This window comes from Hyaena hyaena, unplaced genomic scaffold (genome assembly GCF_003009895.1).
Source record: "Hyaena hyaena isolate Hyena2069 unplaced genomic scaffold, ASM300989v1 scaffold_210, whole genome shotgun sequence".
In the NCBI taxonomy this organism is placed as follows: Eukaryota; Metazoa; Chordata; class Mammalia; order Carnivora; family Hyaenidae; genus Hyaena; species Hyaena hyaena.
In genome coordinates this window covers 817,241-832,056 of record NW_024080841.1, presented here as the reverse complement: position 1 = coordinate 832,056, position 14,816 = coordinate 817,241, and the positions used below count along the sequence as shown (strand labels likewise).

The 14,816-nt window shown below is 43.1% G+C and overlaps 1 protein-coding gene across 1 annotated transcript in view; it reads left to right on the top strand.

Moving 5' to 3' along the window:
• Window positions 1–14,816, top strand: part of NEK11 (NIMA related kinase 11) — a 251,083-nt gene that overhangs the window by 151,585 nt on the left and 84,682 nt on the right. The window contains exon 13 of the mRNA XM_039242197.1: window positions 8,032–8,192. Coding sequence (XP_039098128.1) covers window positions 8,032–8,192 — 161 coding nt within the window. The remainder of the gene's footprint in view (window positions 1–8,031; window positions 8,193–14,816) is intronic.

Sequence of the window (14,816 nt, the reverse complement as noted above, 5' to 3'; positions counted from 1 at the left end):
ATTTCTAGGAGAGAGAGAGAGACAGCGTGAGCAGGGGAGGGTCAGAGAGAGAGGGAGATACAGACTCTGAAATTGGCTCCAGGCTCTGAGCTGGCAGTCAGCACAGAGCCCGACGCGGGGCTCGAACCCACGAACCGCGAGATCATGGCCTAAGCGAAAGTCGGATGCTTAACCGACTAAGCCACCCAGGCGCCCCTCAGGTGTCTTTCTAAATACTTACAGTGGGGTACTTGCTTCAGCAGCACATTTACTAATATTAGTACTTATATTTGGTAGGAGAACTATGAAGAAAACAAACATTTTCTGCCTGCTAAGGGAATAGTAATGGTCATTTATTAAGCACTTAATATGTTCTGGACTCTATGCTAGATAGAGAATTTTAAGAAAACTTTGAGGGCTGCCTGGGTGGCTCAGACGGCTAAGCGTATGACTCTTGATTTCACGTCAGGTCAATATATCATGGTTTGTGGGTTTGAGCCCTGCATCAGGCTCCGCACCGGCAGTGCAGAGCCTGCTTGGGATTCTCCCTCTCTGACCTTCCCCCACTCATGTGCCTGCCCTCTCTCTCTCCTCTCAAAAAATAAATAAAAATAAACTTTGAGAAGAAAAAATAAACTTTGAATAGGACAAGTATGTTAGACCTCAAGAAATAAAAAATTTAGCTGTCTGAGATATAATTGATATCTGACAAATGACTCACTTTAGCAGTGTGCATAGGTGTGGGCTCTATTGTTTCTAGAAAGTCTGAGGAATAAATGTATAGCATAAAAGAATGTGACCTTGCTGGCATCTGTTTTCCTTTAAGAGGTGTTTACATGCATAACATCAGCTATCTCTTATAAAATTGTATGTTACAGCTATGAGTTAAGGTATTACTATTATAATACCCCCAAGTCTTTGACTGGGCTCCTTAGATGCAGAGCCTGAGATGGTTATTCTGGTATATGTGTTTTACTGAGAGAGAGCTCTTGGGTTCAGGGGGAGGGTACGTCTAGACAGGGCAGTGGAAGGAGCCTGAGCCCACAGCAAGCTCTGGACCAGGGGGCCAGGTCCACTTGAGTGGGCTCCAGGGTAGACGTAACACATAACCTCTTTGATAAGGAAATTCTTTGATCTTGTTCGCGATTGTTACGGGCTGAATTATGTTCCCCTAAAATTTATATGTTGAACCCTAACCCACAGTAACTCATAATGTGACTGTGTTTGGAGATGGGGCCTTTAAGGAGGTGATTAACTTAAAATGAGGCTGTTAGGATAGGCTCTAACCCTATCTGACTGGCGTCTTTATCAGAAGAGGAGATCAGAGATTAGGACCCTGAAAACACCAGGGGCCCCAGTGCTAGAGGTCCAACCCCCACAAGCCAAGGAGGAACTAAACCTGCCAGCAGCTTGATCTCAGACTTCCAACCTCCAGAATCAGGAGAGAGTGAATGTTGTTTTAGCCCCCGTCTGTGGCATCTTGTTGTCGCAGCCCAGCAGAGCCTAACAGGGCAGGCAGCACTCACAGCAGCTGGATAGTATGCCAGTTATACTTTGGGGTGCATCTGGTTAGGAGGTTTGGATGGCACCCCAGTAGTATTCACTACACCCACTTACAAATGGGAAAACTGACCAGAGAAGTGACGCCGGCTGCCCAAGGTCACACAGCCAATAGCAGCAGAGACCAGATTTGAACCTCAGTCTGACCCTACACAGTTTATCCTCTTATTCTCTACTCTTTATCCACCTCCTGCTGGGAGACAGCCTTTCTCAGAAGCAGCACACATCCCCAGTTAACTTGAGCTTCAGTTTTTTGGGTTGTTTTTTTTTTAATCCCAGTTTGCCCACACCTTACACAAGATAGGGCTCCCTGGTGAAACTGAGGCAGCAGTGAGAAAGTGTCTGCATCTAAGTGCCTTCTCAAGGCATTCTCTCCCCCAGTAGTTTCGGGAATGTTGTGGCATATTAATCATAGATTCCTTCTACATATGAGAAGGTGATGTTTTTATTTAAAATGTTTTCATTAGAAAATGGATCAAGGCAAGCTTTCTCACACCCACACGTGCCATTTTTAGGAAAATAAGAGATCTGGAGAACTGCCGCGTCAGTGTGATAATAACTGTTGTCACTCTGAGCACCACTGCTTCCGACCTGTGATGTGAGACGGCGGTCTTTGGAGGCCACATCAAGATCCAACAAGAGATCAGTTTGTTCTTATTATAGCTTTTGTTCAACACCTTCTGGCTCAAGGTGAAGCCATTGCCCACTTCAGAAAACTAGGAAAGAAAGAAAAAATAAAGAAGGGAATCTCTGGGCAGCTGCCTGCCACGAGACCCCCTCCTCACCCCCAGCCTGCCCCACCGCAGCTGACACAGAGAACATGGTCTCTTTAGGAGGAGCTGCATTCCCTGAGGTCATGTGCAGAGTGAGAACCATTTTTCAAATGTCTTGTGGGTATTGTTGACTTCTTAGGAGAAGGGGCAGAAAAGTGTGAGTGGGTCTGTTGGATTTCCCAAGTCACAGGTCACGGCTCTGACACTATTGGAGGGAAAAATCTTTATGTCCCCCACTCCCCTTTTCCTGCCCGTCCCCAAAATAGAGATTAGGAAATTCTTTGCATGAAATTTGAAAGTGCTTATCTCTTAGAGATGTAGGCACTCATCTATCGGACAAGAAGTTTTGAGTTTGGAGTGTCTGTTTTGAAAAGGCAAAAAATGTATATGATCTAAAGAGAAACCAGAGTATCCTGGAGTGTCTGCTTTGAGCCATGAGCTGGAGAAAACTTGGGGAACAGGACGGGCTTGGCTCCTGCCTCACAAGAGAGCTTACCTACTGGGATCTCTGTAGAAGATATCGACTGAGCCGACAGTAAGTGCCAGTCATTGTGCCAAACAACGTGGGTCTCAAACTTAGACTTGCATCAGGATCCCCCGGAGGGCTTGTTAAAATGCAGATTGCTGGACCTTTCTCCGCCTCCCCCACCCTGACCCCCCAGTTCTGATTCAGTAGATCTGGGAAGCCTGAGAATTTGTTTTTCTAGTAAGATCCTGAGTGATATTGTTGTTGCTCTTCTAGGGAACACCTTTTGAGAACCATTGTGCTAAGCTCATGACATGCATTTACTCAAGACATACAGATGGTTAGAATCATTCAGGATGGTGGTAGGCGCACAGGCTGAGGTATTCCTTCCACATAACTAAGTTCCTTTAAAGGAAACTCGGGTTTGACTTTAGGAAAAGTTCTTATTTTGTTAGCTCTTTAAAAACATTTTCCTAAAAAAAATAAAAAATAAATTTTTTAGTGCATTTTTCTGATCATTTGAGAAGCTTAAAGGGCTGGTACAATAATAGATGAGGTATTGGGGAGTTTCTCATTCAACAGTTGCACCTGTGTGTCACTTTCTCCTTGGAGGTCCTGGAAGGTAGAACAGTGGTTCTCTAAGATGTGGCAGCAGCATGTAGACTCGGGCCCTGCCCCAGCCCTGTCCCACTGTTTGTTTTGGTCTGAAACACTGGGCATGGGGCTGGGAATCTGTTTTTTTTTTTTTTAATGTTTTATTTACTTCTGAGAGAGAGAGAGACAGCGTGAGCAGGGGAGGGTCGGAGAGAGAGGGAGACACAGAATCCAAAGACAGGCTCCAGGCTCTGAGCTGTCAGCACAGAGCTCGACACGGGGCTCGAACCCACAAACCTTGAGATCGTGACCTGAGCCGAAGTCGGACGCTTAACCGACTGAGCTGCTTAACCGACTGAACCACTCAGATGCCCCTAACAGGCCTCCGGGCAATCCCAATGCACACTCCAGTTTGAGCACATCTGAGGTCAAGGGTAGTGACAGCTGGGCTGAGTCTGAAGGAAGGACCCCTGGCATTCAGTATTCCCAGCTCCTTTCAGACAATTTACCAGGATGACTAAGTCCTTCAGTTTTCCCATCTCATAAGTGAAAAGCCTCTCCCTTCTTGTCCAACATCTTTCAGAGAAGGATGAGGGAAGATAATCACACCTTTTATGCATGACATGGTTTTACTAATGAAGACGAAAATTCCTAGCTAACCATGAAATAGCACCAATTAGGTGGGAAAAAGAGAGGAGTCAGGTTATTTGTGTTCGGGCGTAGTGTCCACTTTGCATACAGCTCTGTGACTTTCAATTGGTTGTTAGCTTGTCTGAGCCTTGCTTTCATTATCCAAAAAATGAGATTAAAATGTCCTGGTCTAACTCGATAACTGTGGCAATGATTAAATGTAATAATGGATATGAATGTACTTTGGCAAACTGTAAAGTGCTGTAACTTTGGACTGCTCACTCACACCTTTGTTCTTCTTCATCAGTAAAATGAGAGAAGTGCCCTACAACTCCACAGAGATCGTGACAGCGAATGGCACAACAATTTGCACTCTTCTAAAGTAAAGCTTATTTCTTCTTCTTCTTCTTCTTCTTCTTCTTCTTCTTCTTCTTCTTCTTCTTCTTCTTCTTCTTCTTCTTCTTCTTCTTCTTCTTTCGGCCTATAACATACAAGGTTGGAAGATGTAGAGATATTACAGTCTTACTATTTTATTATAGTGCTTCTGTATAATAATATATGATAGTACTTTTATTTGAACTGATCACATCCTACAGCAGTGGTTTGGACATTGTGGCCCCAGACCAGCAGCACCAGCAGCACCTGGCAGCTTGTTCAAAATGCACATTTTCAGGCCTCACCCAAGACCTACTGAATCAGCAAGTGGGTGGGGCCTAGTGATCTGTGTTTTAACAAGCCCTGCAGGTGGTCCTGATACTCACTTAAGTCTTAGAGGAAGGGATTTATTAGGGTCTTAATTGAAGGGTCTGGCAAAGAGCCTTCTTCTCTTGGAACAGGGTGATTGCCTCTCTTTTTCTCCAGCGCGGATCTGTAACAACTGTGCCCAAGTTCAGGCAGCCATAATTGGATTCCTTCATAAACACACTGTCACTGCCCACCCAGCCTAGTAGAGATCTGGAATGCTGCTCCAGTGCATCTGTTATGAAGCTGACTTCAGGGTGTGAGGAAATTAAAGCTATTTATCACAGACCATTTTCCCTCAATGACAGGAGAAATGAGCCTTAGCCTAACAAGGCTTCAAATTGGGCCCGCATATGAAAAACACACAGCTTGACAAACACAGTTTGAGCAGACTTACTTTTCTTTTGACTTTTCCTTTTGAAAATGATCTCTTTTCTGAGCTGCACCAAGAAAATGGTGCTCGTTTAAGAAATACTAGAGGTGGATTCACCTGTCTGCTTCATGACTTGGGCACAAGTGGCAGGAAGGCACTTTCCTCCTGACCATTTCTTTCCTTCCCCTCCTTCTTGGAAGGGTATCCTTGGTAAGAGAGGGAATCTTTCCTTTAACACCAAGACTCTGTACGCAAGGAGCCATGTTATGGGAGGTGGGGCTCAGTATTTATCAAGAGAACCATTTGTCTCTTATTGCCCATTGGAGTTAGGTACAGTATGGATTTTGAGAAGTGATTCTATTCTGTGTATATATGTAATTAACCTTGGTATATATTTGTGATTGTCCAATATTTCTGTTTCTTCCTGGTGTTGTGTATTATGGGCAAAACATGTACAGAGTTTTATGCTAAATGTTAGTTAATGACATTTACTGGGTGCATACCATGTGCATGGTGCTTTGCATCCATTATACTATTTAATGATCTCAACAATTCTAAGAGGTGGGCACTATCATCTCCATTTTACAGTTGAGAAACCTGAAGGACAGGCATAGAACTGGTATAGAGCTGATAGAAGAGACTTGATTTAAAGGCAGCTCTCTTTTGATTCCAAAGCCAGCATTCTAAACCAGTGTTTTTCAAATTGTGTGGTGAGAAATCAACAAGTTGCAACTAGCACTTAAAAGAAAATTGAATAGAATGTGAAAGACCAGAATTGTCATATTTAGTATGGGTAAATCTAGATGCATGAAACTTTCATTTCAACTACAAATAGATTTATATTCATACACAAATTTATATGCATACATTACTGTGTACTGGGCAACAATGTAAATGATATTTCTTATTGTGTCACAGTCAAATTTGAAAGCAAATATTCTGGCCTAACGGTGAAGGAGTGGAGGAATAGAGGGAAAGAGAAAGAAAAATAGGAATAAATAAATGAATGAATAACTGTCAAAGAGACAGAAAACCTCTGGGGGGAGAGGGCAGGGGAAAAGGAGGAGTAGAAAGAGGGAGACAGAATGGACAAGTCTATGAAAGAGATGCAGAGATGGAGGGAGAGGTGGTGGTGGCTGGGGGTGGGAGGAGGAGGCAGGAAGTTATGTGGTCCTGTCCACCCTTCCATTCAGTGAGCAAATGCCCCTACTTGAGGACAAAAGTAGAGACTTGAATTATCTGCTCAGGAGATGTTAGTTTTCATATACTTCTCTTGCTCATATACTTCATATATGCTTCATATACTTTCATATACTTCTCAAGCCATTCTGAATGTGAGTTGAATAAAGATTTTTATAAAACATGGCCATTATATACAAATAACCTATTTCATCTGCTGCTCAATGGCAAACCAGTGATCTTAAGGGAAAAAAAGGCTGTGTTGGAGTTACCAAAAGTATGGGATCCCAGTGTGCCCCTTCCTAAGGGATTGGCAGAGGCAGTTTTTTTTTTTTTAATATATGTAATTTTTGTCTTTTGAGCTAATTTTGAGGTCGTGGCAATAGCCTCTTGTGTTTTATGGGAAGCCATAGTTAGCGAAGATTTTAAAGTATCCCACTGTCAGACTGTCAGGGAACTTTACCTCCACTAAGTATCTTACTTCCAGAGGATTCTGGAATCAAATCAGTTAATTAAAAGTCCATTTTTACAGATGTGGAAATTGAGTGAACATTTTATAAAGCTTTCCTATATACAATGCTTTCAAAAGAATCTTTACTGTATCTTCACATCTAGGTATGGGTAAATCTAGATGCATGGTTAATCTAATCGTGCTAGGTTACCCTTATGCCAGTTTTACTGGAGATGTTGGAGCTCAGTAAGTTCAAATACCTTGTCTAGGTTCTCATGTAAGAAGCAGTAGAGCTAGATTCCAAGCTGAGTCTCTGACTCCAAATTCCCTATTTCCCCCCAGTAAACAGAGTAGCAACAGTGGGTTGAAAAACAGTGCTGTTTGTTATGATTTAGAAGAATTATTTTGTTTATAAATCAGACAATGGTGCAAAGCCTAAAATGCCTGTAGTTTTTATATGTTGGGATGTCACTCTGTAACTTGCTCCTTTCCCCAAGGATATTTCCCTATTTCTAGGTCTTCATTAGTAAATTGGAATTGATATCACTGTGGTTCTTTGGTGATTCAGTCTTGGCCTTTCTTAGTTGGAAATCGTTATAAGCACCGATTATGTTTTTAGTTAGTAATAACATTGCATTGTGTAACTGAGGAAACCACTTCTTGGCATCAACTTAAGTGGATGATCCTTACTTTTAAAAAAAAATAATAAGTGTCACATATAGGTGTAAATAACCAGGGTTATCTAGAGTGAACTCCATCTCAAAATCCTTCATAGCCTGTTAAAAAAGAACTGTAATGTTTTCCTTAGCTTGCCAAAATGCCATTGATATATATCCTATGGATCTTTCCCGGTCTCACCACTTATTTTCTTTAAAAAGGAAATTCCCGAAGAGTGCTGACAGAGTTCTACGCCAGCTCCCTCTGCAGTTTTGTGTGGGTGTGTAAGAGGGTCCTGCAGGCAAGGCATTTCATCCTGCTTCTGATCTGACATCCCCTCCTTTGTAATAAAGATTCATGCCTCCAAGAGATCATTTCTTCCTGTTTCATGGCTTTATTTTTCCACTTTCAAAATGTGTTTGCCAGTAGAGTCATCCCTCCTTTCCTCTACCGGTTTAATTTTGCTGAGTATTTATTACATTCAACCGGATACTTTCAGGAAGCTAAGATTCAGATCTACACTCCATGAAAGCTTTATCAGCACAAACAGAATATACATCTCTGGGAAAGTATAGGAGATCCTAGATTTGTTATAATTTTAATGACTGCTGTTTATTCTTTATTTCAGACATTCCAGAAGACCCGCTTGTGGCTGAAGAGTATTATGCTGATGCATTTGATTCCTGTTCTGAAGAAGGTGAAGAGGAGGAAGAAGAAATAGTGTTCTCAGGACCAGAGGAAGAGGTCAAGGATAAAGGACACCACCCTGCTTACAGAACAATCCAACAGGTACTTGCTGCTCCCCAGTGGATAGAGTGGAACTGTCCGAGGTCCTGAACAGGCTGAGCTTCCTAGAGAGTCCAGGAAGTCTTAGAACCTGAAGTGGGAGATGGCGCTGGGGTTTGTTACAAAGGTACCATGTGATGGGCCTTTATTTCCAAAGTTCAGGGGCAGGCAGGGCACCATGGAATTCTTAGAATCTGGTGTGGACCATGTTGACTAGGGAAGGACTAGAGTACCCAGTACTTATTCAGGTGGAAAGATGACACATACTACACTGAGGAGCACCCTATATACAGCCGTTGAATAAAGAATGCAAGTGTCTCTTTAGCAGAGAGAAGGGGATTTTTTCAAATATACTTTCCTTGGGGGTGACTTTTCTTTGGCTCAGGTTATGATGTCACAGCTCTTGGGTTCAAGCCCTGTGTTGTACTCTGTGCTGACAGCTCAGAGCCTGGAGCCTGCTTTGGATTCTGTGTCTCCCTCTCTCGCTACCCTCCCCCTGCTCACACTTTTTCTCTCCCCCTCTCTCAAAAGTAGATGAACATTAAAGAGTTCACACACACACATGCATACATACACACATATATACTTTTCTGCCTGGTTATAAGATTTTGGAGTCATTAGTTCTGGAGATGAGGCCCAAAGATCCTGGGCTCAGGGGATGATCTTTATGGCCATTCCCAGCCTTTGAAGGCCCATCCTTACACATAGCACTGGAGTCTTTCAGTGTTCATAGATCTCCTTAACAGGCAAGACTAAGCTCCATATGGGCCATAGGCTAAGAAGCAGTCCTGTCTTGAGATTTCTCTGTTGGGTGTCTACAGGGGAGGAAAATAGCAAGAAGTCTGTAAGAAGAAAGCAGATTACTTTGGCCAACTTATGCTCATATACTACATTTTCTTCTTTGGCCATAACATGTTAACCTGTCCAGTCCTAAGCTTTCTTAAGGTACAAAAGGTTGTTATTAACTGGGAACCATTAAGCTACTAAAATAGAAATCAATCAAGGAGTACATGTGGCAATGGAAACTTAAGTTGGCAGGCTTAATTGAAGTTTGTATATAATCTATTCAACAATTTTTAATGAAGAGTAAGCAATGCATCATAATATTCAATAACTAAGACCAGTAGGATATGATTTCTCTACAAGAAAAGGGAGCACCTGGATGGCTCAGTCAGTTAAGCATCCAACTTTGGCTCAGGTCATGATCTCATGGTTGGTGGGTTCAAGCCCTGCATTAGGCTCTGTGATGATAGCTCAGAGCCTGGAGCCTGCTTCAGATTCTGTCTTCCTCTTTCTCTGCCCCTCTGCCACTCACACTCTGTCACTCTCTCTAAAATAAATAGATAAATAAAACATTTTTTAAAAAAAAAGGAAAGGAGAGAGCAGCATGGAGAAGGGAGCTAGAAGGGATATGAGGCTAAGAAGAGAAAGGGGTGAGAGAAAGAGAAGGAAAAAGAGAAAGGATGAATCAGAGAAGTTAAGAGACAAATACATGAAAAGACAAGCAAATAAATGTTGAGAAAAATACAGTCAAGACAGGGAGTAATTCAGCATACCAAAATAAAAATGCTCTCCTTATACTATTTCCCCATTTTCCAATGGACTCTGGTGACCAAATAGTACCTCGTATGACAAAATGAAAATACAATTTCCATTTTCTTCTGTACCACTGTCCTAAGCAAATGAGACAAATATAGTTTTCAAAGTTTTATTTATTTAAGTAATCTCTGCATCTGACGTGGGGCTCGAACTGATGACCTTGAGATCAAGAGCTGCATGCTGTTCTGACTGAGCCAGCCAGGTGCCCTGAGAGACAAATATTACAATATTATAGAACCATAATTCCATGCGTATAGTTGCAAAACACATCCATTTTTGTCCAGAGCACTGAGTGGCAAAATTTTAGCTACTAGTATTATTACTTTAAAATGCTTTTTTAATAGTATAAAACTGATTCAGAAAATCACATGAATAAAATGTACAGCAAATACCACCCAGGTCAGAAAGTGGTGGAACTTTGCTAGCCACTCTAGAAGTCCCATCTTTGGCATAATTGTGGGAACACAGGGCCGGAAATCAAAGTGCCCATAGATGAGCCTAAGCTTTGTTAACCTACAGGCTGTGTTACCTTGTGCAAACAAAATTTCACTGTGCCTCAGTTTTCTAATCTGTAAAGTGGGAGAGAGAGAGAGACGAATGGATCCTACCTCATAGAGTAGTTTGGGAGTTAAATGAAGTAATCAATATAGATTACTTAAAATAGTGTCTAGAATTCAATGAAGTAATTAATAATGAGATATTAGCTATTACTATGATGAAGTTACCCAGCCATCTTGTGTTTTGTTTTTTACCATACTTCTAAAAGTCTTTAATGTTAGAGTGAGATTTTACAACTGTAGTATTTTTTTTAAATCCCTTCTTTTTGTTTCTGAGGGCCAATGATAAATATAGGACAGCAGCTTTGCCCTCTGAGCTCTACATCTGTCATATGTGATATGATAATCGAAATTCTCTCCACACAGTGAAACAGAAAAAGCAGAATGATCTTCTTGGAATGGTGCCACAGGGGTAGAGAAACACATACAGGCTAGGCTCTGTCAATTGATTTTTAAATCTATTGGGACAAGACCCTGAAGCCTCTCACATATATGTTGGTATTTTGTCTCACAAAACCCTGTCAGATAGTTATTCTTATTTCTGCTCTCCAGATGAGGAAACTGAGTCTCCAAGAGAAGTAACTTGCCCATGACCACACAGCTAGGGAAGGCTCAGAACCAGCCCCAGGCCCAGGTCTGTCACATCCTCAAGCCAGTATTTTTTTCTGGTACAAGAGGTGTATCAACCTAGAATGGATTTGGTATGATAGAAACAGGAGTGGAAATCTCAATTACATAATTCGTATTAGAGATAGGTAACTACAACCTCTTTTGTTTTGCCTAGTGATTTTTACAGAAGTCCATTCTGAGACCCAGTCCCTGTTGGCTTTGTGGACTGGGTGAAACCTGCAGCCATCACTGGGATTTTCCTCTTTAGTCCTCTCCCCAGTCTCGCCATTGACCCAAGTGTGTCCAGGGTCTGCCTAGGTGATCATGGTGCCCATGGCTTTTATGTGAGTAATCAGATCAAAGTTGATTCCTCTTCCATCAGAGGGAGCAAAAGTCTCATAGTTTGTGTTTGATGGAAGAAGTGCTTTCAAAAAGAAAGACAAGCACGAGCTTCATTGGGATTGATTGCTGAGTCCCTTGTGCCACCCATGACAATCTTTTTAGCAGCAGTGTCTCCAAAGCAGTTTTATTAAACACCTAATAGCAGTTGATCATCAGTTGCTTCTCTGCTGCTTTCTGCAGAACATCAACACCACCTTTATCACAAACCATTATCCTACTGTTGATAGCTATTCTGTGAAGCCTGTGGTCGCTGAATCAGAACCAGCCTCATTGGTCTCAGGAGAATGGAGTTTATAGCTGTCATCATCACAGAATTTTCAACAGTATTTGTGGGACCTGTCACTGAATTGGGTTTTGCTCTAATAGACATGCTTTAGGGTTGCAGATTGATGTGTGTGTTCAGAGACTCTTATGTGTTTCCCTCACTGCCCTTACCATCATTTCCCTCGGTAAGACTAATCAATGTCCCGTGTGCACCAGGAATCCACACTCTGGGTAGACCATAATGACTTTACACAGAACTCCCCCGGGAAAGGCTCTGTTGTTTAACGAATGTGGCTTTCATCAGTACTTGTTTTAGGAAGACTCTTAGGACCATGGTGTTTATTCTTGCCAAGACGAAGGGCTGTGGAGGCCCATTTTTCCGGCTAATTCTGTAGCTTTCACCAAATCCTCTAGTGGTTTTGAAATTCTCTCCGCACAGTGAAGCATTAGAAAGAGCAGAATGGTCTTCTTGGAAGAGCATAGAAATGGATGCAGGTGAGGCAAGGCCTAAGAGACTACTGAGAACTCATGGGTCAGGTCACCATGAGAATATGTGCCTCTACAAGTGTATTCTGTGAGCGGAGTTATTAGTTTTATCAACTCCTAATGGTCATTATAATAATAACACCTAACATCTCCAGAACATTTATTCTATGCCCTGTCCTCTGGGAAGTGGATGACAAGACAGAATTGGGGAGAGCCTCAAACCACAATGCTGGTCTGCATCTTTGAGGGTAAGGATGGAAGGGAAAGAAGGATTGGATGGCATCCTCAGTGTGCAGGACAACTGATAAGAAAACCCCAGGGCAAAGACTGCCCTGCACATCAGAGGAAACCAGACTGGGCAGGAATGGCCTGGCTCTCGTATTCCCAAGCTCAACCTGCCTGGGAGCTGCAGAGGAAGAGCAGATCTGGAAGGGGCAGTGGCTGGGGGCAGTCAGCTGACTCCACAGCTTCACTGGCAGCAGGCTGGCTCTTGAAGAGAAATAGAAATGCTGCCCCACTCCCACCCCCACTGTCGCAGCTGCTTTTTGCAAAGGCCCTTTGATTCGTGTATTGTAGTAGAACCTCATCAAACTGGAATTTAACTGGCTGGAATTCAAAAAACGGTAAAGGTGAGAATGAGGAACCAGGGAGGGTGAGAGAAAGGACGAAAGTGTGGGTTAGTGATTTCAGGCAGTTCTGTCGGACATTTTAACCAAAAAGTGGGTGTCCCCAGTGGAGAAAGAGCTGATAGCTATAAACTCAGTCTCCCACTGCTTCTCAGGGCCCATGTGTGTCAGATTGAGAACCCCTTGGTGCTTTTAATTATTGTCCTAGACTCACAGTATTTAAAACTACTTGTTCTTCATAATCTGCAGAAACAGCATATTTCATCTATAATTCATTACTGTATTAAGCACTGACTTTAAAACTCATGTCTCTTGAAAGATGAGAATGCTGTGAGATCCTCACTCTGCACAAGACAGAACTGAAGCATAGTGAGGCAAAGAACTTCTCCAAGGCCACACAGCTAGCAAGTAGCAGAGCCGCATAGCCTGGCACATTGTTAAGCCGCCCCCTTATACAGTCTTCTCCTGGCACAGCAATTTAATTGTAGCAATTATAATCCCTCCTCCATGATGACTGAATGAACGTCATCATGGAGGAGAGGGAGTAGCTGAGGGGCCACTGCATTATCTGACCGGTTTTACTAAATAGAATTACTGAGCTGTGCACAAAGCAAAATTGATAATGGTTCTAAGAAAAGTGCTGAGTTGTAAACATTGAAACCAAAAAGGAGCCTGCCTCCCAAATCTGTTGTGGGATACAGAGTTCTCTCCTCCTCCTCCTATCTTCTTGTTTGTTTGCTTTAAAAGAAGATGCCAGAGCTCTTGAGTCCACACTGTAGGGCTGATTTCACTGCTATTTTGCATGCCTGGATTAATTTACCTTCATGGGTGGGAGGAAACAGGTCTGGTCTTGAATTGACCTTAGATGGCATCAGTTCTAAGAAACAGCCAGCCCCACTATTTAATTATCTTTCCATCAGCATCTCCCTGGCTTGTCCCAGACTTTATAGTCCCAGACTATAAAGTAGCCAACCTTGCCAAGGTGTGAGTGGACTTTGATGGGACAGTTTCCATCCCCGCCCCTATTCCAGCCCTCATTTCCATCATGGCTCTTCTCCCTCCCCTCTACCATTTCTTGTCCAGGATAAAGCATAGCTCGTTGCTAGTCAGACAGGGACCAGCAACACCTTGCTCTGGGACATAGCACTGTGGGCTTTGTAGAAGGCCTTAAGTCCCTAATCACTTAAATTAGTTTCTGGGGCGCCTGGGTGGCTCAGTCGGTTAAGCGTCCGACTTTGGCTCAGGTCATGGTCTCACAGTTCGTAGGTTCAAGCCCCATGTCAGTCTCTGTGCTGACAGCTCAGAGCCTGGAGCCTGTTTCAGATTTTGTATCTCCCTCTCTCTCTGAACGTCCCCTGCTCATGCTGTCTCTCTCTCTCTCTCTCTCTCTCTCAGAAATAAATAAAAAACATAAAATTTTTTTTAAAAAAAAATAAATAAATTAGACCCACTGTTGTGTTGAGGATCACACCTACACTTTTTGCCCCAACCCCAAAGAATGGAAAAAGAAGGAAGGCAATAGTGGATAAAGACAAAGCCACACTGAGCGGGAGTGTAATGAGTCTGTGCGCTCCCTTCAGTGTTAGTGGTAGGAGCCCCCGCGAGCCTCCACCACCTCCTTGTTGGGGGCTGAGCAGAGGTCCACGGCAGCTGGGAGAGTGAGGGGACAGCAAGTAACCCACACCGTGCTCTGCCGCGCTGCTCTTGGAGCTGAGGGTGAGCGTGGTGGAGTGGCATACGCTCAGTTTTAGTAAGCCTACTTGGAATGGTGCCTTTGGGGCCTTCCTCTCCAACAACCCCTCCCCACCCCTGCTCTGCCAACACCAATTCCTATGTCCATAGCTATCATCTGAGCTCAGGTGCCCTGACCGTACAGGGTATAAGAGAGTCTGCAAAGAATAGGACAGTCTTCCTAAACAGCCCTCGCATGCACAGGGCCCATCCCTGTGATTCAGTTACATGGAGAAGTTTAATCTTATTCTCTGAATTTTTTCTTTATCTGGGAATAGAGAGTGAACACCATTTCATGGTGTGTAGTCTAGGAAGAAGGGAGTGTGACACATCTGAGGCATCGTTGGAGTGAC